This window comes from Prionailurus viverrinus, chromosome A2 (assembly GCF_022837055.1).
Source record: "Prionailurus viverrinus isolate Anna chromosome A2, UM_Priviv_1.0, whole genome shotgun sequence".
Taxonomy (NCBI): domain Eukaryota; kingdom Metazoa; phylum Chordata; class Mammalia; order Carnivora; family Felidae; genus Prionailurus; species Prionailurus viverrinus.
In genome coordinates this window covers 70,807,413-70,830,573 of record NC_062562.1, presented here as the reverse complement: position 1 = coordinate 70,830,573, position 23,161 = coordinate 70,807,413, and the positions used below count along the sequence as shown (strand labels likewise).

General features: G+C 40.4%; 1 protein-coding gene across 3 annotated transcripts in view; it reads left to right on the top strand.

Annotated features, from left to right (window-relative positions):
- Positions 1–5,558: 5,558 nt before the first annotated feature.
- BLVRA (biliverdin reductase A) overlaps positions 5,559–23,161 on the top strand; it is a 52,208-nt gene continuing 34,605 nt past the window's right edge. Inside the window, exons 1-3 of one of the 3 annotated variants that reach the window (XM_047842577.1) lie at positions 5,673–5,689; positions 10,701–10,837; positions 11,793–11,825. In XM_047842577.1, coding sequence (XP_047698533.1) covers positions 11,814–11,825 — 12 coding nt within the window. In that variant the 5' untranslated portion in view covers positions 5,673–5,689; positions 10,701–10,837; positions 11,793–11,813. Of the gene's footprint in view, positions 5,690–10,700; positions 10,838–11,792; positions 11,826–23,161 lie in introns of all 3 variants that reach the window. The other 2 variants (XM_047842566.1, XM_047842584.1) reach the window with 2 other exon arrangements.

Genomic DNA, 23,161 nt, shown 5'->3' with positions numbered 1-23,161 from the left:
AGTAGCTGCGCATCTCCTATCCCCAGCCACGTGGCAGACAGGTGGGCATGTGTTCTTGTAGCAGCTTATTTGGAGCTTGCAGAAGCCAGAAGCTTGTCCTCAAAATATCTGTACTCTGGTCACTGATTGCCAATTATAATCACAGAAGTTCTGGCAGAGAGGTGGGTAGCCATTATTGTTGCAATTCCTTTCACTGTTACAAACCTCAACTGAAGTGACTTCTGGCAGATTTAAAGGGCCACTGCCATTTCCCCCCATTCTTTTTTCGTTTCATCCCCTTTGGGGAGCCAGATATTAAAGACTAGGACATAAAAAAAGCAACTGCGTATATGTGGAAAATTAGAAAGTGATTGTACATGCCCACAGAAAGGCTCTAAAAACACCTGAGGAGACCTTAAATTTACACCTCAGGCTTATCTTCACCATAGAGGCAACCTATTAATATTTTAAAAATAATAAACAAAAACAATAAAAATAACAAAAATCAGCCTGCCCTCGGGAAGGGGGAGGCTCTAATTTCCAGTATTACCACACTATTAAGTTCAAATGATCAGTGTTCCACAAAAAAATCAAATGATATACAAAGAAATCGGAAAATATGGCCCATTCAACCGAAAAAAGTTAATAGAAATTGTCCTTGAAAAAGGTAGCCTCGGTGGCTCAGTTGGTTAAGCATCTAAGTACTCATTTGGGCTCAGGTGATGATCTCACAGTCATGAGATCAAGTCCCATGTCCAGCTCTGCGCTGACAATGTGGATTCTCCTTGGGATTCTCTTTCTCCCTCTCTCTGCCACCCCATCAAAATAAATAAATAAACATTTTTTTTAAAAAGATAGATATACTGGAAATATCTTCAAAACAATTGTCTTAAATACGTCCAGAGAACTTGTGGTAGGGTCCTCCTAAGGAAAAAAAAAAAAAAAAAACCCTCAAGGCAACCTGGCTATCCCAGTAGGTGACAACATCCCTCACGACCTTGTAACATGAGACCACTTAATCAGACTGCATGTTTGTGTGTTATGGGAGACAAAGAAGTAAAAAATATATTAAAAACTCGCCACGTGGCGTTTGGGGCTCAGTTCTTTGGGTATGAACCCAACTGAGTGGTGCCTGCAGGAATAAAATTGCTTCCTGAAAAGAAAAGCCTTAGTGTCACAACTCTCTGTGTGAGAATCCTCCTACAAACTAAAGGAAGATGTAAAGTAAATAAAATGATACATGAACAAAAGGGAAACACCAACAAAGAGATAGAAACCTAAAAAGAAAACAAGAAAAGATTCTAGAGCTGAAAACTGCAATAACTGAAATTGAAAATTCACTAGAGGGCTTCAGAGAGAGACTTCAGTAAACAGAATAAAGAATTAGCAAATTTGAAGATGGGACAATGAAAATTATGGGTATGAGGACGAGAAAAAAAAATAACTGAAGAAATGTGAGCAAAACCTAAAGGACCTGCAGGATATTATCAAACAGAAAAATATATGCATTGTGGTAGTCCTAGAAGGAGAATAGAGAAAGGGGCAGTGGGAATATTTGAATAAATTCTGGCTGTAAACTTCCCAAATTTGATGAAAAACATAAATATAAATGTCCCCAAAGCTCAATTAATTCTAAGTATAAGCTCAAAGAAACCCACACCAACCCACATGGTAGTCAAACTTTCAGAAGGCAAAGACAAAAGAATCTTGAAAGAACCAAGATAGAAGTGAATCTTCATATATGAGGGATCCCCAATAAAATTATCAGCAGATTTCTCATCAAAAACTTTGGAAGCCAAAAGGCAGTGGGTGGATATATTTAAAATGCTAAATGAAAAAAAAAAATCCACCAAGAATACTATATCTGAAACAATTGTCCTTCAGAAGTGAGAAAGAAAAAAAAAAGGGAGAGAGAAATTAATACATTTCCATATAAACAAAAGCTGAGGGAATTTGTGACCACCAGACATACTTGTCAAGAAATGGTTAACAGAGTCCTGCAGAGTGAAATGAAAGGACAGTAGACAGTAACTCAAAGCCATACAGAAAAATAAAGATCTCAACAAAGGTAAACACATGCAAGATTATAAAAGTTACTATTATTATAACAATGGTTTGTAATTGCACTTTTTGTTTTCCATATGATTTAAGAAACTAATATATTTAAAGAAAATTTGTTATTAATGTAAAAGTTAGTATTACTTTAACATTGGTTTGTAAGTCTAAATCATATTGTCTATATAATTTAAAAGACTAATATATTTTGGGGCACCTGGGTGGCTCAGCTGGTCAAGCACGTGACTTGGGCTCAGCTCATGATCTCCCAGTTCATGGGTTCAAGCCCTGCATCAGGCTCTGTGCTGACAGCTTAGAGCCTGGAGCCTGCTTCAGATTCTGTGTGTCCCTCTCTCTCTCTGCCCTTCCCCCACTCTCACTCTGTGTGTGTCTCTCTCTCAAAAATAGATAAACATTAAATACATTTAAAAAAAAGACGATTTTTAAAAATCATTAGTTTATGTTTTAGGGCACACAAAGTATAAAGAAATAATTTTGTGACATCAACAACCAAAAGGAAGAGGGAACAGAACTGCAAAGGAGAATAGTTTTTGTATGTTATTGAAGTTAAGCTGATATAAATTCAAATTATAGTGTTATAATTTTTGGATGTTAAATGTAATCTCCAGCGTACCCACAATGAAAATAGTTATAGAATATACACAAAAGAAATGAGGAAGGAATGTAAACATTTCACTACAAAAAGTCAACTAAAAAAAGAAAACAGTTATGTAGGAAATGAGGAACAAAAATAAGCTACTGGGTATGTAGAAATCAAATAGCAAGTGACAGAAGTATGTCCCTCCTCATCAGTAATTACTTTAAATGTAAATGGATAAACTCTCCAATCGAAAGACAGAGATTGGCAGAATGGATAAAAACACATGCAAGAGACTCATATGAGGTCCAAAGACACAAAGAGGTTGAAAGTGCAGGGATGGAAAAAGATATTCCATGCAAATAGTAATCAAAAGAGAGCAAAAGTAGCTTTAATAATATCAGACAAAACAGACTTTAATCAAAAAAGTTTATAAGAGACAAAGGAGGACAATATATATTAATTAAACTTTCAATACAGCAAGAATATATAATAATTATAAACATTCATGTACCTAGTGACAGACCATTAAAATATATGAAGCAAAAATAGATAGAATGGGAGGGCAAAATAGACAGTTCCACAATAATAGTTGCAGACATCAATACCCCACTCACAATGTGGATAAAGCAATCAGAATACAAGTAATGAAATAGAGGATTTAAAGAACACAATAAGCCAACTAGATCTAATAGACATACACAGAATGGTTAACTTAACAATAACAGAATACACATTCTTCACAAGTACACATTGGACGTTTTCCAGATGATGCTAGGCCACAAATGGAGTCTCAATAGATTTAAAAGATGATGATATTCTGTAGCATTAAAAAGAATAAAATACTTAGAAATTAACCAAAGAGGTGAAAAACTTGCACAATGAAAAGTATAAAACCTTACTGAAAGAAATTAAAGAAGACATAAATAAATGGAAATTAAAGTGTCAATACTACCCAAAGTAATCTACAGATTCAATTCAGTCCCAAAAAATTCCCATGATTTCTTTTTCATACATAGCAAAGCTCATCAAAACAGTGTAGTACTGGCATTAAGACAGATATATTGACTAAACAGAATAAAATAGGGACTGCAGAAATAAACCCTCACATATATGTTCAAATAATTTTTGACAAGAATGCCAAGTCCATTCAATGGGGAAGGGATAGTCTGTTCAATAAATGGTGCTGGGAAAACTGAATATCCACATTAATTCAAAAATGGGTCAAGGACCAAAATAAGACCTAAAACAATAAAATTTCTAGAAGAAAATAGGACAAAAGTTTCATGACATCAGATTTGGCAATGATTTCTGATATGATATCAAAGGCACAGTGACAAAAGGAAAATTGGAGAAATTGGACTTCATGAAAATTTAAAAATATTCTGTATCAAAAGACACTATCATCAGAGTAAGAAGGTAACTCATAGGGCCACCTGGGTGGATTAGTTGGTTAAGCATCTGACTATGGCTCAGGTCATGATCTTGAGGTTCATGAGTTTGAGACCTGCTTTGGGCTCTGCTCTGGTGGTGCAGAGCCTGCTTTGGACTCTCTCCCCACCCCTCCACCCCCTGCCCATCCCCCACTTTCACTCTCTTGTCTCAAAATAAATAAACTTAAAAAAAACCCTCAATGACTTTCCATCTCTTAAAAAAAAAAGGAACTCACAGAATGGGAGAAAATATTTGCTAATCGTATCTCTGATAAAGGATTAATATCCAGAATATATAGAGAACTCCTAAAGCCAACAACAACAAAAAAACCTGATTCAAAATAACTTGAATAGGTATTTCTCCAAAGAAGAGATAAAATATGCTCACAAAAAGGGGTTCAACATCACCAGTTATTAGGGAAGTGCAAATCAAATCCACAGTGAGACACAACTTCATACCCATTAGGATGGTTACCATCAAGAAAACAGAAAAATGTGTGTTTGCAAGGATGTGGAGAAATTGGAACCCTTGTGCGTTATTGGTGGGAATGTAAAAATGTTTAGTCATTATGGAAACCGGTATGGTGGTTCCTCAAATAATTTAAAATAGGATTACCATATGATCTGATAGTTCCACTTCTGGGTATGTACTTTATATAAAAGAACCGAAAGCAGGGTCTCAGGTATTTGTACACCACTTTTCATAGCAAGATTATTCACAACAACTAAACTGTGGAAGCAGCTCAAGTGTCCATCAATGGATGAATGGATAAGACTTAAATGTTTAGTGGTAAAAGGGGAAGACATTCTGCAGTATGCTACAGTACGGATGAACTTTGAGGACATTATGTTAAATCAAATTAGCCAGTTACTGAAAGACATATACTGCACGATTCCACTTATTGGAGGAACATAAGAGTAGTCAAATAATAAAGACAAAAAGTATAATATACTTTTGTTCTTTTGGCAGGGGGTAAGGGAGTTACTGTTTAATGGGTATAGAGTTTGCGTTTTACAAGATCAACACAGGGGATGGATGGTGGTGATCATCGCACAATGTTACCGTACTTGACACCGCTTAACTGTGCACTTAAAATCATTAAGATGGTAATGGAAGAAACACCAAAAGAAAAAAGAAAAAAAAAGTTTTGCTGCCTCTTTGGTCTGGGCCCAAAAAGAACCGAGCAGGTTTCACGTGGTTGCGGTGCGGCCAAGGAGAGGGACAGAGCACTCGGTGAGGCCCCCACCCCTTTCCCCCTCAGGCCTCGCAGGTCCCGAGCACGGCCTAAGGTCATCTCCTCCTGTTCGCAAGCTCCCAATGGCCCCGCAGCGGAGCAAGGCAGAAGTCCGAGGGGCAGGCTAGAGGCAGCTCAGGTTCACAGCCAGCCCTGCGGCCCTCTAGCGGAGTGGAACGCTAGAGCCGGGCTCTCCCAGAAGCGGGCGGGAGACAGGGCCCCTCCCCTCCCAGCCCCATTTGCTCTCCCCCCACCCCCTCGCCCCCGCGCGCCCTCGCGTCCTCCGGCGCCGCGGCCAATCCGAGCCCGGCTCCCGCCTCCTACAGCAGTGCGGTCAGGTGGCAGCAAGGCGGCTGCGCGCAGAATCCGAGCTTTGTGCCCCGCGGCAGGTAAGGCTCCCGTCGCGGAGTGGGGGTCGCGGGCAGCTTTGATAATGCCTTCGGGTTAGGAGCTTGGAGAGCGCGGCCCCCCGGAGGCCGGCGCCGGCCCTGCGGTCTCGGGCCCAAGCCCCAAACCGCAGGCGCAGCCTCAGCGCCTCCTATCTCGCTCCGCTGGGCCCAGAGGGAAGGTAGCAGTCCGGAGGCTTGGTGATCGCGACGAGCTCCCTCGGGAAGGGGCTTCCTCCAAAATGCAAGAGTGTTTAAAAAATCTGTTTTTTATCTAAGAAGAGTTTATGGTTTCGGTTTTTACGTAGACTGGTGCTGCGTACATCTACGGTGTAGCCTAGGGGACTGAGGCTGAGCCAGTGGTTCTGTCGAGGCAGCTCCAACGTGGGGGAGACAGCTCGGCCCACAGGAGATGTGCGGGGCCGGGTTCTGCTCCTCGGGTACGAATCCTGCGCAAGCCCCGTAGCTTCTCCTCGCCACACTTTCCTCTTGGGAAACTGGGAAGTATCAGGTATTTCACAGACCCCTGTGAGGGTTACGTGAATTAAGTGCGCTCTAAAAAACTAAGGCTGAGCTCTCAGCAGCAACAGGGTTAAATATATACACAGATATTTCGAAGTACTGATACCCTGAATTGTTTGACAAATAAATTAACGTAGTTTACGACAACATCACGTAGAATAGTAACACATAAATATAAAAAGTAAATGACTAAGATACTGGGGACAGAGACGATGTAAGAACAAAATAAGTCTGGGTGAAAAAGAGAGTAGGTCAGTGCTGTCCAATAGAACTTTCTGTGGTAATGGAAATGGCCTATATTTAACATTTACATAGCTGTACGTGTCAAGTGGCTACCTTATAGCACAGGCAGGTCTATATTGTTTTGCGGGCTGAGTATCCTAGGACGGTTAACTTCAGTTACACAGTTCTAGTCATTTGGTAGTAAAGCATGCTAGAGACTTCTTCCCACCTTCCCTCTGGCAACCACCGCTTTGTTTTGTGTATGTAAGGACTTTTTAAAATATTAAAAACAAAAAGTTACTCCTACACGTTTTGCCTGTGTGGAAGCTCTGTGTTCCTTTGTCCACCCCCACTCCTCAGTTGTGCTGTGGTCAGCTCTTCGGTAGTTAATGGTTTCCTCCTACAGAAAGAACTAGTCTTTCAGTAAGAGGGAGTCAAGGTTCAGATCTTTCTGGGGGATCAATGCCTAACAACATGTATCAGCCCAGAATGTCCTGATCTCAACCCGATTTTGAAACTGAGTTGCACATTGCTTGCAATTTGAATTAATAAGTCATTTAAAAAAAAAAAATGGATGTATCCTTACAAGTTTCAATACAGTAGACGTTTATTCCTTAAAAGTATTTTGACTTCTGCTATCTCCTTTCTCTCTTATTATGTCAAGATCACTTTATTTTTTATTTTTTTTTAAATTTTTTTTTTCAACGTTTATTTATTTTTGGGACAGAGAGAGACAGAGCATGGACGGGGGAGGGGCAGAGAGAGAGAGGGAGACACAGAATCGGAAACAGGCTCCAGGCTCTGAGCCATCAGCCCTGAGCCTGACGCAGGGCTCGAACTCACGGACCTCACGGACCGCGAGATCGTGACCTGGCTGAAGTCGGACGCTTAACCGACTGCGCCACCCAGGCGCCCCTATCAAGATCACTTTAAAGAAAAGGTAGAACGTTTTGAAATGGTGATGAGGAATAGGAGGAACATTGAGCAGGAGGGGCAAGAAGGTGGGATGGGGAAGAGAGTGGCTTAGGTGTAGAGGGAGTGTTCAAGAAAGCTTCCCTGGTTCTGATAACCCAAGCCTTGTCCCAGTTTACTTGTGTACAGTTCTGCCCAGGAGAGAACCAGGAGAGAAGCTAATAACCTCCAGTTAACCAAGACAAACACTGAGGAAGCTAAGGCCAGAGGAGAAGAAAAAATAGAAGTGAAGTGGGTTAGAATTATAGCATGTCAGCACTGAAAGAGAGCGTAGAGATCATCTAAGTTTGTGTAAAGTTCATCTGCCCCCTTTCCTTTCTTGTGGTGGAGAAACCAAGGCAGTAAGAGGCCATGTACGTTGGCCTTGGTCGGAGTGGTAGTGGGTGCCCATGCCAGGTGTAGAATTCTGGGCTCTTGAGTCACAGGCAGGCTCTTATCCCCCAGAGGGATAACTTGTCTGTGTGTACCTCAGTGCCTCATATTTTGGGGTCAAAGCTCAAACTCCACCTCTGTTTAGTTAGTAGACCTGCCACAGTAGGGGAAAGGAGAAACCTAATTTAAATTGGTTTAAGAAGGTCTTTTATGCAAAAGTGTTGCCTTTTTTCTTTATCTTTCTAGTGAACCACTGCAGCCTGAACTATCATTTGTTATTATGTGGTAATTCAGGAACTAACTCAATATTCTTCTGTTTTGTAATTTTTCTTAAAGTGCCTGCTCCTAGACAGGCATACCATATATTTCTCGATGAGAAAACCTATTAATTCACATTAATTTAATTTATACGTTTGATGCAATGATAGGCACAATCCCAGTGAAATTGTTTTTTGTTTTTTTGTGTTTTTAACTTGATAAAGATATTCTAAAATTAATCTGTAAGTCCAAACAGGCAAGACTAGATAGGAATACTCTACAAGTTAATGAGAGAACTTGAACTGCCAGATAGCAAAACATTGTTAAGCCACAGTTATGTAAACAATATATTATAGGCATGGGAATAAAGGTCAGTGACACAGTAGGGGAAGTGAAAAAAAGAATAACTGTGTTCATAAAAAGTTATGTATGAGTCATTGGGGGAAAGGATGAAATATTCAATTAATGATTTGGGAACAACTCAACTATTTGGGGGAAAAGTATAGTTAGAGTCTTATGCCATCACCACAATACTATTTAGATTGATTAAAATATAAAAGTATAAAAGAATTAAAAATCAAGGAAAAAGAATGTCTATAAGTATTTCTAAATATAATACTAAAAGTCAAAAACTTAAGTTTTTTTGGCCCAACTTAAGTTGGACCATTTAAATATTAAACCCTTGAAATAAACTAGCAAACAAACCTAAATCTTCTTGTTATAGGATCAGGTCTTAGATATTTAAGAATATATTAAAATATAGAATAAAATTCTCCCTGGGTTCTTTTCAAACCTTAACTAGTCTTGGCAAGACAGTGGGGAGGAAGAGAGAGCTGTGTGATGAGCAGGGAAGATGTGGAAAGGCAGAGCCAGATCTCACCTGTGCATTTCTCCAAATCATTTTTTGTTTGTTTTCTTTTGTTTTGCTTTCCCAGATTCTTTGGGGAAGCAGTCTAGTTTATTAACAATGTTTTGTAGACATTTTTTATAGGAAAACTTTCCTGGAAGTTCTCATGTGAGGAGCAAGTAGTAGCAATGTTTCTATGAAGACAGAGGACTTAGGCAGTTTAATTTCTCTTGAATATGATTTGGGGATTGGAGACAAATTGGAAGCAGTGGAATGGCTATGTCAGAGGTTGCCTGAATTTAGATTTGTAATAGACATTGCTAAGCTGCCCACTATGGAGATGATACCCATCTGTAGTCCCCCTGATATTGTCAGAGAGTCTATTCCCCACACTTTGACCACTGCACTGTGGCAAACATTTTGATCTCTGACAGTCTGATAGAGCATCAGAAATAATTGTGAAATAATAATTTGTATTCTGTGATCATGACTGACTGAGGTTGAGCATTGTTCCGCCTATTTTAAGAGTTATCTGAATTTCCTTTTGTGGAAATCAGAACATTTTAGAGCTGGAACAGACCTTAGAGATGAAGTCCAGCCACACAGCCTATGATGAATCTGTTTGGACATGGCTGCTTGGCTAGCCCATGACTGAAGCAGGGCAAACACTCATTCTCCTGTTTGTCATAATAGCTGTCTGGCAGGATCTGTAAAGTTCTCCGGAGCACTCTGGAATTTGGCTCTAGAACCAGAAAGTCTGAAAATTACAGTGCAGTGCCACAGTGCCTTGACTGTGAAAGACCAAACGCTTTTACCCACCCTGCACTTCAGGTATCTCATCTGTAAAATGGAGTTAGTGTTGGCCTTTTTGTCAAGGGTTTTATGGGTTAGTGTGAATATAAAGTAGTTGACACAAGTAAGCTCACAACTGTTATTATCCTCATATTTTTGCATTTTGTTATCTGACTTTTCCACTCACATGTAAGCTCTAAGCAGGCTTAGACTAAAGTTGTTAAGAACATAAGTAAAGCACAATAGAGTTTAGGATAGGGCATCTATGCAGGGGAGGGCAACCAAGTGTGTTCTCTGGGGAGTCCCTGTGGTCAAGACTGTTGCTTAACACACATCCTTGCCTTAGTTTTGGCTTTTTTCCCTGACTTTGCTATCAGTGTGTTAGTCATACCTCTGAGATATTTTATGCACAAGATATCACACCTATACTGACTCCCAAGATCTGAGAAGAAAGCTTACCCACTTTGTCACTTCCTGCTTTTTAGGGTTTGTCTTCTAGCAGTTCCCTTTTTCATATTTTTTCAGGAAACATGAAACCTCCAGATTATTAAAGGAAAGATTGCATGTGTGCAGGCTAGGTTGGGTCATGAGACCCGATCTCAAAACAGGAGGAATGAGAAGAGAGAAGGGAGGGGAATTACTGAAAATGGGTTATTTTCAACACACAGCCTAGGTGACCTCCCAGGTGTTCATAGGATTGTCAGGAGTCAAGTGTTTTTGTTTTTGTTTTTTTAATTTTTTTAATGTTTATTTTTGAGAGAGAACGCGCTCGAGCTAGTGGGGGGAGGGCAGAGAGAGAGGGAGACGTAGAATTGAAGCAGGCTCCAGGCTCCAAGCTGTCAGCACAGAGCCCGATGCGGGGCTTGAACTCCAACCGAGAGATCATGACTTGAGCAGAAGTCAGACACTTAACCAACTGAGCCACCCAGGCACCCCTGTTTTTGTTTTTTCAAATAATTGATGTTATTATTTCATTGTTCTTATTCATGGTTATCATCACTGTGCTCAACTCTTTCTATATTTTGAAAGAGGACAAGATCAAATTCAGGGATGGGTCCAAGGATTGAGGCTACCATGGCCTTTTCTTCCCAGAGGACTTGGAGAGCCCTCCTTCTCCTCCAGCTCTGAGCAGTCATCTGCATTGGCGTCCTGGACATCCCACGCAGGTAGAGGGGCTAGAGAGGCTTTAGCTCTTTGTCATTTCTGGTTACCCAGTCACCCTGCCATTGCCTGCCCAAGTCTTAGTTGAAATAAAGTGGCAATTCTAACAGCTCTGAAAAACAAATGAAAAAGTTAAGTTTTATAGGCCTCTCTATTCTAGTGTTTCTCCAAGTGTGGCTGTCTGACCATGTGTGCATGATCTCTTGGATGACTGTTGAAAATACCCGATTTTTAGCCTCCCTTCCCCTGTAGACTTCCTGAGTCAGACACTGGGGGTAGAACCCAGAAATATGCATTTTCAACAAGCAGTCCTTGGAGTACATTAAAGTTTGGAGCCACTATTATTCTGTACTAGTTTTTTATTTCTTTTCCTTCTCTCTCCTGTTTATCCTTCCCTTCCCTTTTTCCTTCCCCATTTCTTCCGACTCCTGATGACTTGTTTGTTCCTTCCTTCCTCCTCCTTAATGCTGCAGGTTCAGATTAGCCTATCAAACTGTTTGTTCGTAATAAATTTCATCCTTTAGAAAGTCAGCTGGGAGGAAAAAAAAAGAAGTATGTATTTCCTGCTGCACTGCTTGTCTCCATAAAAGAAAGGCAGACCCGAAGCTATCCTCTCCAAGCACTAGCTTTGGGACAAGCATTATTCTTTTAAGTACACATGGCATTGTGTTTACAGTCCCTCATCTAGTATAGGAGGTGTGCCTGGGGGTTGGAAATGTCCTTCTTCAGAGAAACATCACGGGCATGACATCCCAGGGGAGTCCACCACCAGCAGCCTCAGAATCAGACACTGGCCTGGGTCCCCTTACTGGAGGGCTCAAGGTGGTGGAGGCATTTGGGGAAGATAGGGCCAGTGGACAGTAAGTAGTGTGGGAGAGAGTGGGGTGGCAGCGGGGAGTGTCTGCCTGGAGTGTGGGGCAGGTGTCATCTGAGTCCTGACCTCTGCTTTTGTCTTCACAGCCACTGAAGGAAGGGACCAAGATGAATGCAGAGGTAAGTTCTTTAAAAGGACCAGTTTAAGGAATGCTTTTCTTGCAGTATTCCTCATTTGTCTTTCACAGAGTGTCTTGTCTCCCTAGAGAGCTTTCAGAAACATCTGCACAAACTTGAAAACATTTCTCCTCCAACCTGCCCACGTGCACATGGCTCTGGGTGATATAGGAGGAATTAGGCTCTTCTGAGTTCTTATCTGTGTCTGTCCAGCCTCAGTTAGATTAGAATTTATCTATTGCAGTTAATCCTGAAACAATAGTCAAGAGCTAGGCATGGAGTGGACAGTGGGGCGGCGTTGGGATGCTGGGCCTAGAGCCCTGCTTTGTGTTATTCTGGGGGACACTTACTCTCTGCATTGTCTCCTGGGGGTTCTCCATTCCACTGTCCCTGTTCTTTGATCTGGTGAGATGTCTAGTCACTTGGCTGTTTTGTTCTTTTTCCTGACTAACCAGCTTCTTCCTGTCTTTACTCCTTTCCAAGCCACTGAATTGTGGGGTCCATCTCTTCAACCACTCTTGGTCTGATGTCCCTAACTTTTCTTTTCCTCTTGTCCTGTTGATCCACCAATCCAAACCCAGGACAGTGGTCTGAGGTGAGTGGTATAGCTTCATGCTGTTTACAGCTTGCAGCTATCTCTAAACCCTCAAGTGGGTACTCAGCACTGCCAGCCTGGCCCCCATGTAGCTGCAGGAGGCCCCCTTTCCCATTGCCCTGGATGGCCAGGTCCAGTCTTCTCACCCTTCCCTGCTCTCTCCTTACTGTTAGCATCTGGACCACCTTTTACCTTACAGAGAAAAATTAGAACCATCAGACATCATCTCTCTCAATTCCTACCTTCCCATTTGTCTTACTACTCTTCTCACAGTGGAAGGGATGTCTGTCAGTGAGAGAGCTCCAGGCTGTGAGCATAGGAAAATCCAACTTCATGTGTTTTTTTATCTTGGAAGTCCAAATGGAGGGCAGGCTTCAGGGCTGGTTGATCTGGTGACTCGGCAATCTTGAGGATCCAGGATCGTTTCACTGCTCTGCTTCTTATCCAAGTGTTAGCTTTATCCTAGAGATGGTTCCCCTTATGGTTATGGGATGGCTGCCAGTTAACCCGTTGGGGCTACATGCTTCCTCATTCACTTTGAGCAGGAGAAAGAGATAACTTCCTGTGGCTCTCCCAGAAAAGTAGGAACTTCTTTTTTTTTTTTTTTTTGAAGTCCTACCAAATGCCTCCTTAGGTTTTATTAAGAATTATGTCACATGCCCACTCCTGGACTAATTATTGGGTTAGAGGAACCAAGATTTTGCCAATTAGCTTAGACTAGTCAGGCCTGCCCTCAAGCAGTTCCCCACCCCATGCTTTGGCTGGATATAGAAAGAAAAAAGGGAACCTATAGCATCTAGTCCAAGACATTTCTATTGTCCCATGAGACCCCTGTCCATACTCTGAATTGCAAATTCTGCTGCCTCTTCAGACCTCTTATGGCTTCCCTAGTTATCTCCCTTACCACCTGCATTATTAACCTCATTTCTACTAATTCGTTCTCATTAATATTTCAAAATGCCTTAGTTTTTACTTTCTTCAGAATAAAATAACACATGACATCTTGTCAAGCTACTGTAATCTTACTGTTCTCAATCTCTTTCAAAGGGAGGCTTGAAAGAGATGTCCATGGGTAATTTCTCCATTTTATTCCTCTCTCCCAAGTCATTCTCAACCTGCTGCAGTCGGGCTTCTTTCTTACCATTATACAGAAATTCATCGTAAATAATAATTTTTAAAAATTATTTTTGTAGTAACGTCAATACAAACACCTAGTACAAAACTCAAAAGCTACAAAATTATAAAAGTCAAAAGTAAGTCTCCCTACTGCCTGATCCCCTGGCCTTCCTCACTTCAGGGCTGACTTCTCTTAACCACTTTCTGGTGCCTCTGACCCCTTATTGTGAAACCCCCTGTGACTCACTTAAATTCTTATGGTCTTAGGAGTCCTGAAGAAAAAGTAGGAACTTTGCATTAATATTAAGCCTAAAATGCCTGGCCCACCAACAGTGGCCTTTTCCTGTCAACCTTTGAAAACATTCCTAGACCTTGGATTCCCTTTAACTATCTTCCCTTCTCTTCTGCCTTAAACACTCATGGTTCAGCGTCTGTGACCACTTCCTCGCTTTCCTTTTACGTTAGTCTCATTGCAGTCTGACATGGTTCTCACTGTTCCACCAGAACTTTACAGCTGAAAGTCACCAGTAGCTCATATTGCCAAATTTTGTGGAAACTTTCTTCTTGAGGCATTTGACACTATCGGCAATGTTCTTGCAATGTTCCCATGATATCTCAGGATTTCTTCCCATCTCTCTGCTCACTTCTTCTCATACTTTTTCTTAGGCTTCTCTTCTGCCTGCTTCTTAAAACTTTGCATTTCCCAGGACACTTCTCACCCTACCATTGTTCTGGGCTGCTCATCCAGTCCCACAGATTTTATTGATCAGATTTAGGAATGCCCCAGATGGATCTGTTCAACCAGATCCTACTCCTCAACGTCAAATCCATCTATCTGGAAGCCTGGATTGCTCATCTTCATTGAGAGGTGCCACAGGCACTCCCAGCTCAGTATCACCCAAGCTGGACCTGCTGTTTTTCACCTGACCCATGTAAGCTTCTCTTAATGGGACCCTGTACGGAAGGGCACTAGTGCTGTCCATTTCCATGGCCTAGAAGCCTGACATCCTCCTAACTCCTTTCCCACACTCCATCCCGTAAATCCTGCTCTTTTCTTTATTTTGATCTAAAATTTATGAAACAGTACATTGTACCAGACTCTACACTTGGCTTTATGCCTGTAATTGTAAAAAATACAGATGTGGTACTTGTACTCATGGAATTTGCTGAGAAGTGAGACCATAATATCTTTCACATCTGCCCTTTTCTTGCTTGACTTTCTGCCTCCTTATCACTTCCTCACTTCTGTACTTATTCTCCTTTCCATTTTTTTAAATGTTTACTTATTTTTGAAAGAGAGTGAGCACATGCACACAGGTGGGGGAGGGTCAGAGAGAAGGGGACAGATGATCCGAAGTGGGCTCTATGTTAACAGCAGAGAGCTCAAGGCGGGGCTCAAACTCACGAACCCTGAGGTCATGACCTGAGCTGAGGTTGGACACTTGACTGACTGAGCCACCCAGGTGCCCCACTGTCCCCTCCTTTTCTTACCCTCTTCTAGGTCTTTTGAGGGGCAGAGGAGGAGACCTTAGGCATAGAACAGACTTCTCAGCCTCTGTTTGTGACATGTTGTCTTTGTTGGTCTGTGCAAGGCTCCTCTCTTGTATGTATGTTCTCATTCCTTTTGGTCTTCATCCCCATTCTCACCCTCAAAGACAGCTGTTCTAATGTATTCAATGATTGTCTTCTTGTTTTCATGTATTTAGGAAACTATATGTCACTGTCTTTGTATAAATACCCTTCACATTTACATTTGGTGAGATTAGCTTTTTAATTTTTTTTGGTGTACAGTTCTGTGAATTACCACAATCAAGATTTAGACCCTTACTCCAAAATATTCCTTTCTGTTGTTGCTCCTTTGTTTGTCACAGCCTTCCCACCCCTAACCCCTGGCAACCACTGTGTAATACACTTTTAATTTTAGTAATTGTATTATGTTACAGTTTATATCTAGTTCTCTTTCTTTTTTTTCTACTCAGCACTACATTTTCAAGATAAAACATATAGTTAATCTGTTGCACAGTATCCCTTGATGTGCATCTGTTTAATCCTAACAAGACACCTAGGAGCAAGATGCTATTATTGTCTCAGTTTTGTAGATGAGGAAAATGAGGGTTAAGTAAATTGCTCAAGTCACAGGGTATTGGGGGCCTAATGGTGATGCAAGCCCTGATGTCTCTGACTCCATGAATGTCTTTCTTCTTGTGTATATTTAGTTAATCCTGTCCATCCAGTTCAAATGTTGTTACTGTTGCATGAAAAGTTTCTCAGGGCTTTCTCTCTAGAAATGGTATCTCCCTCTCCTTGATTCTCATTGCTCTTTACTTTTTGGTTACTTTCCATTCTCTGACCTCAAATATAGCTGTCTGTGTATCTTGTTCACCTTAGTATACCCACAGCATCTGGCATGATGCCTCATACTTAGTTTGTCCTCACCAAGTGTCAGTCATCATTTAGTCAAATGATCAGATGGCTCAGAAACTGTTCAGTAATCCTGTAATGCAATCCAGAACTTGGGTGGGTTAGAGAAAATGTAGAGGAAGGAAATCATATGACAGAAAATTTCAAGGAAAATTTGCTGTGATTCAGAATCTGGCTGGAGTAGAAGGGCGGAGAAAGATTGTCAGACTCAGCAAGCCCTTGGATCTCAGAGGAACTTTGCTGAGTACATGAATGACTCCCAGGATTTTGAGCATTTCAAGCTGGGTGCCTGATAGAATTCGTAGAGCCATTGGCATTTGCCCAGAATTTCAGAGCATAGCCAGTCAGGTAGAGAGGATGGCTGGCATCTAGCACAGAGCGGGATGATCCAGGTCAGAATGAGATGGTCAGGTGGAAATTGGAAATGCCCAGTTGGCATTTCTTCTTATGATTGGAACTTGGAGGAAAGCATGGCTCACAGCTCAGGATGTTGGAGTCTTTAGCATAAAAGTGGTCATGGTGAAGGGACTCCCCCCTCCCCCAACCTCTGGGAATATGGGGAAGAGAGGAAAACAGAGGGACAAGGATTGAGTGCTGGGAATTATGCACTTCCAGGGGGCAGGGTGAAGAAGGAAAGTGAAGTATGAAAAGAAAACCTCAGTATGAGGTGAGAAAAACCAAGAAAGGAGGGAAGGTCCATTTGAATTTTAAATAGGTCTGAGGTCTAGGGGAATTCAGTAGAGAAAAAGCCCTTGAATTTAACAACAAGAAGGTCTCAGATCTGTGATGAAGCAGAGAAGCATTGAAAACCAGATTACAACTGGGCCAGAAAGTATGGGTGGAAACAGCAGTTGTGAGGAGTCAGATGATTGGGGACATTGGACAGGACACCGTCAGGGGCAGAAAGTCCCCAACATGGGACAGCAGAAGATTCTGGGCCTTATAGAGGGAACTCCAGGAAGGGAGATGGGAGTAAGCCAAAGAGTCCATAAGCTGTCAAGTTCGTATCTACTTGGAGCATCCCTTAGATATTTGTATGTATTTTAAGTGTTTTTATTTTAGGTAACTAACATATTCAGTTGATTCAAAATTTTAAAGGCTTTAGAAAAAAATTCTCTTCCCTCCCAGCTGTTCTGTTTCTCATGCTCCCAGGTAACTTTGTGTTCCTGGAATCTTTCTTTCAGAGAGATTCTAAACATATACAACAAATATTTTTTTTCTCTCCATATGGCTCCTTCTTTTTTGTACAAACTATAGCACACAACTTAACACTGATCTGTTTTTTGCTATTCTCACCTAGCAATCTATCTTGGAGATCAATCCCTTTAAATACAAAAAGAACTTCCTTGTTCTTTTCTATAGCAGTGTAATATTTCATTAAGTTTTTTTTAATGTATGTTTATTTTTGAGAGCAAGAGAGACAGAGCATGAGTGGGAGAGGGGCAGAGAGACAGGAAGACACAGAATCCGAAGCAGTTCCAGGCTCTGAGCTGTCAGCAAAGGCCCGATGCGGGGCTCGAACTCATGGACTGCGAAGTCATGACCTGAGCCAAAGTTGGCTGCTTAACCAACTGAGTCACCCAGATGCCCCTGTAATATTCCATTTTAAGAGCATACCAAATGTACATAACCAGCCTGCTATTATAATATATAATATAATATATAATACAGTACACATGTTATTTTCGATCTTTTGCTATTACAAATAAGGTTGCAATAAACCTAAATCATCTCATTGTGTATCTCTATAGGATGCATTTTTAGAAATGGATTTATTGGAGCACAGAGAATTTGCATAAGTATTTCCAAGTTGCTCTCCACAAATTTGCCCATTTTTCTCTCCCACTTGCAGTGTATGACTATTACCTCTTTTTCCACACCCACCAATGTGCTGTCAAACTTTTTGATCCTTGTGAACAGTGGATGAAAAACATTAGATTGTTGTCCCTGATTATTTGGAATCTCCTTCCCCCCCTCCCAGAGTGGTAGTTCAGCACGTGTCCCCATGTCTCACCTCTCGAGGTTTCTCTAAAATTATTTTACATTTTCTCTTACCTTTTTCATCTGAAAACAAGTTTTTTCTAAGTTAGCAGAGCATGTTCTCTTAATCCTAACTTCCTTCAAATGCTGTGATCAGATCTGGAGCTCCAGACCCCAGTCTGACTCCAAAAGAGGGAGCAAGTTCATTCCATGACTATGATTTGGCTCTGAATTTTTGAGTCACTTTGCTGTCCTGTATGTGTGTCCTTTTTCTGCTGTCTTGAATCTGCTCCTTTTCCTCTACTGTAGTGGCATTTACCCAAAGGTTCAAGATAAAGTAAAGCAAACAACTGAAAATGGAATTTTAGATATCCTGGTTGCTAGAAATCCATTGCCCACCCTTACTGGCTCCTTTCTGTTACCTTCAACCTCCTCATAACCTGTGTGCATCTTCTCTTTCTGCTCCTCTCTATTGCCCTTTCCTCTGTCTTCTGCTAGTTCCCACCCTCTAATTTCTTACAACTTTATGCTAAGAACACTTAGAATGATTTCTTTTTTTTAAGATCTGTTCCTAACTGATACCTTGTGGAGTTTAATCAAAAGTAGAAGTACATTGGGGCACTCGCTCTGTGTCTCTTTCTCTCAAAAATAAATAAAAACATTAAGAAAATAAAAAATTAGAAGTACATTGTGTAAAAATGGTAGTATAAAGTTTGGGAGAGAGGAGATGGAAGTATAATATTGTAAGAGTCTTATATGTGAAATGGTATATTGTTTTCAGGTAGCTGTGATAAGTAAAATATGTATAATATAAAAGCCTTTAAATAACCACTAAAGAGAAGTTGCAGCTATAGCCAATAAATGAGGTAAAATGGAATCATAAGAAATACTGTATTAATCTAAAAGAAGGCAGAAAAAGAGGGACAGAATAGATTGGACAAATAGAAGACAAACAATAAAGTGTTGGTTTAAACCTAACCATCTCAATGATTATAATGTAAATTGTCTAAACACTTCACTGAAAGGCAGAAACTGTTAGATTGAACAAGACCTGACTATATGCTGCTTAAAGAAACTCACTTTAGATATAAAAACACACAAAGGTTAAAGATAAAAGATTGGGGGAAAAAAGTACTATGCTAACACTAATCAGTGGAAACCAGAAGTGGATTGTTAGTATCAGACAAAATAAATTTAAGGGCAGAAGTATTAACTGGAAAAAAATGGTCATTTCAGAATGATGAAGGAGTCCATTAATCAAAAAGACATAACCAACCTAAACATTTATATATCTAATAACAGAAGGTATTATGGAAAGGTCCACCCAACAACTGTAGAATATACATTCTTTTCAAATGTGCCGAAAACATTTACCAGGATAGGCCGTATTCTGGATCATAAAGTGTGTTTCAAAATTTTTTTGATGATTCAGATCATTTAAATAATTTTTTATTTTTTCTTTTTCTTTCTTTCTTTCTTTCTTTCTTTCTTTCTTTCTTTCTCACTTAAAGGATGTTTTGTGACTGCAATGCAACCGAATGAGAGATCCATAATAGAAAAATATCTGGAAAATCTGTAAACATTTGTAATCCAAATAACACATTTCCAAATAATCCATGGCCAAAGAATTAATCAAAAAGGAGATTAGACAATAAACTGAATAAAAATGAAAGTGTGGCATTTTACAATTTGTGGGATGCAGCTAAAGCATTGTCATCCCAGAGAAATTTATAGGACTAAATGCTTATTTTTGGGGGGGGAAAAAAAAGAAAAAAAGGGGTTTCAAATCAGGGACCTAAACTCTTATCCTCAAACTAAAAAGAAGAAAGCATGTTAAATTCAAAATAAGCAGAAAATTTGAAGTAACAAAAATAACAAGAGAAATCTATGTAATAGGAAACAAACAAAAACAATTGGGAAAATCAGGGAAAGCAAAAACTTTTTGAGGTCATTAGAATTTATAAACCTTTAACATGGCTTTGGAAAAAGAAAAGCCAGAAGTTAACAAATATCAGAAGTGAGATTCACACTGTCTGTTTCCAAGCTGTCCACCTGCCAGGTGGTGCCTCCCTCCAGAGTTTTATCTCAGTTGCCACTGTGTTTCAAAAACCCCACACTGCGGAGACACCTGTGGCTCATGTCCACGTTGATCCTCTGGGGGAGGTTCTTGCCATGCTCTGGCCAGCACTTGCTTGTTCCAGAAAATGTTAATGTGACCGTGCAGTGGCAACAGCTCAGAGTTTATGGTAAAATCACAACACACAGCCTGTACCAGGGTTTGCTGCCTTCAGCCTGTGTCTTTGTTCCTATACCAGTGAACAGGCAGTTCTATGACACCCACCGGGTCTTTTGCTCATGGAGAGGCTGTATCACCTCTACTGAATGCACTCCTAGCAGTGGAGCCACTTCTCCCTATGAAACCTAGGGGATCCTCAGACTGTGCTGCCTGCTCCCGGGGCTCTGCCCTGCTTCCTTATTGGAGCATGAGTTCCAAAATTTCAGCCTGAGCTCCACTGTTTGCAAATAATTGGCAGTATTGAAACCCTCTCTTTTTTCCCCATCAATGGTTTTGGGAAACAGTTTTCTTGTGTAGTCCCCTGCTCGTGTTTTCATTTTTTCTGCCTTTCTTTCTCTCTACCTACTTGCAGGGGGAGTACTTTTCTTGCATGATCCCAATGCAGTGCCTTATCTCCCCCTCTCTCTTTCTCTTCTCCATGAAATAGCTCCATGAAAACAGCTCCTGCCCCTCCACGACAGCATGGCTCTTCTCTCCCCTAGTTCACCTCTCCACACCACATACCTGCCACATTCTTTCCCTCAAATTATACAGAATGTTCTGTTAATCCTTAGATCTGTTTCCTAGGTGTTCCAGATGTTTCGATGTTGTAGCTGTGTTTGAGGGACAAGACATGCCCAGTGTCTACTACTCCACTGTCTTCTGGAAAAAGTTTTTTTTTTTTTTTTAAGTTTATTTATTTTGAGAGAGAGCTGATAGGGAAGGGCAGTGAGAGAGGGGGAGGGAGAATCTCAAGCAGGCTCTGCACTGTTAGTACAGAGCCTGACATGGGGCTCGATCTCACAAACCATGAGATGATGACCTGAGCTGAGATCAAAAGTCAGATGCTTAACCAAGTGAGCCACCCAGACACTCTTGGAAAAAGTCTTAATAGTAATAATAATAATAATAATTAATAATCAATAATTGAGCATGTTTTCCAAAATGAAGATTCATAATAAACTGAGTTTATCAAGTGTCTTAATCTAAAAGAAAAACAATGGGCAACTTTAATGTATGTATATTCCAACTATACCTATTAAATAAGTTGAATCGTTTTTAACCAAAAAATGTTTCTACTGAGAGAAATTCTGCTGGATTGAAGACACAGGTTGCTATGATGGGCACGCCTATGGAGAGGGACATTTGTCAGGGAACTGATGGTGGCTTCTAGGACTTAAGGGACTCTGTCCTACAACTGTACGGAACTGAATTCTCTTGGCAGTCATAGGAGCTTGGAAGAGAACCCTGAGCTGTTATGGATGAGAACATAATGTGGTCAACTCCTAACTGCAGCCTTGAGACTCTGAGCAGAGGACCTACCCCATGGTAATTGTGAGATAATAAATTTGACAAAGGGTCAGAGATTGGTGTGCTTGGGCAGACTCCTTTCTGGTCATTTGCAGCTGAAAGACATCTGAAAACAAAATGAGTGTCATATAGTTTATCATTTGTGTACTTAGTGAACTCCTGTCAGTTTCCAAAACACAGTACCAATAGAGAAAATCATGAAGTGTTGGCATCAGCAACAATTCCAGTTCAAACAACTCAAGATCAACCTCTCCATCATCCAGTTAGAAACCTATGTTTAGAGCTGCCTATTTTTCCTCAGATGGATTAAGACAGTGTAGGCAAGCTATGATCAACCTGACCATGGTCGAACTTGCTTAGATGAGTTCAACTCTGTACCATTCCAAAAAGTAATTTTCAATTATTTATTTATTCTAGAGTAAGTGACATGTGTATTTATTTGAAACCACTTACCTAGGGTTGCCTAGGTGGCTCAGTTGAGCATCTTACTCTTTATTTCGGCTCAGGTCATGATCTCATGGTTTGTGAAATCTGTGCTGGCTTGCTTCAGATTCTCTCTCTCTTACTATCTCTCTGCCCCTCCTCTGCTGGTGCTCTCTCTCTCTCCATCTCTCTCAAAATAAAAATAAAACCACCTACCTATAAAGCATCATAAAATTACAAATAGTTCATCACGAAAAGGCAAACTCAAGTAATCAGAATCATGTGTTGCATGTTCAATAAATACTCAAGAGACAATAGCAGACAGATGAGTCTATAGGCCTGGAAGATTTGTTCAGGGTCATTGCAATGCAGATTTTCTCCACCTTTCTCAAAAGCCATGGGACTATATAATAAAACCCGAAGTTCGTAATTATCCTAAGGCATTGTCTAGTGGAAATGTAACCAGTCTGGAATATCTAGAATATTCAGTTCAGAAACAAAAATGCCCCCTTTCTGGATAAATGAAAAGTCTAATGTATTTTTTCCTTTCAAATTGATTAAATGACAAATATTATGAATTCTTAAGTGTTACTTCCTTAAAAGAGGAAAGTGGTATCTAATACTGGCAAACGTTTTATTGCCCCAGTTTTGCAATAATTATAAGTGAAAAAAAAGAGGAGTAAGAGAAGATAAACAGTACAGAAAAACAATAAAAGCATTCAGACTTTTCAATTGTGCAAAAAATTTTGTATACTTCTGTTAGTTGTAAGCAATTGCCACAAAGAAAACAGAGTACATCTTCTTGTGGTATCTATGTAACCTGAAAATTTGTGGAGGGAAATGTTATAGAATTTAACTTGTAATTAATATTAAACATTATGTTTATACTAATGAAACACATAATTTATGGACTATGAAGTAACATGTATACAATATTTTTTAAAGTTTATTTATTTTGAGAGGGAGGACCAGAGGGAGAGGGGGAGAGAGAATTCCAAGCAGGCTCTGCATTGTCAGCTCAGAGCCTAATGCAGTGCTCGAACTCATGAACCATGAAAACATGACCTGAGCCAAAATCAAGAGTCAGATGCTTAACTGACTGAGCCCCAATATACGTACAGATTTTTAAGATACAGCTTGAGACTTAAAGAAGCTTAGTTTTTGTGGCTGTGGGTTATATTCCCAGACCCCTAAGCTTTTATTCCTTTTATTGTATAG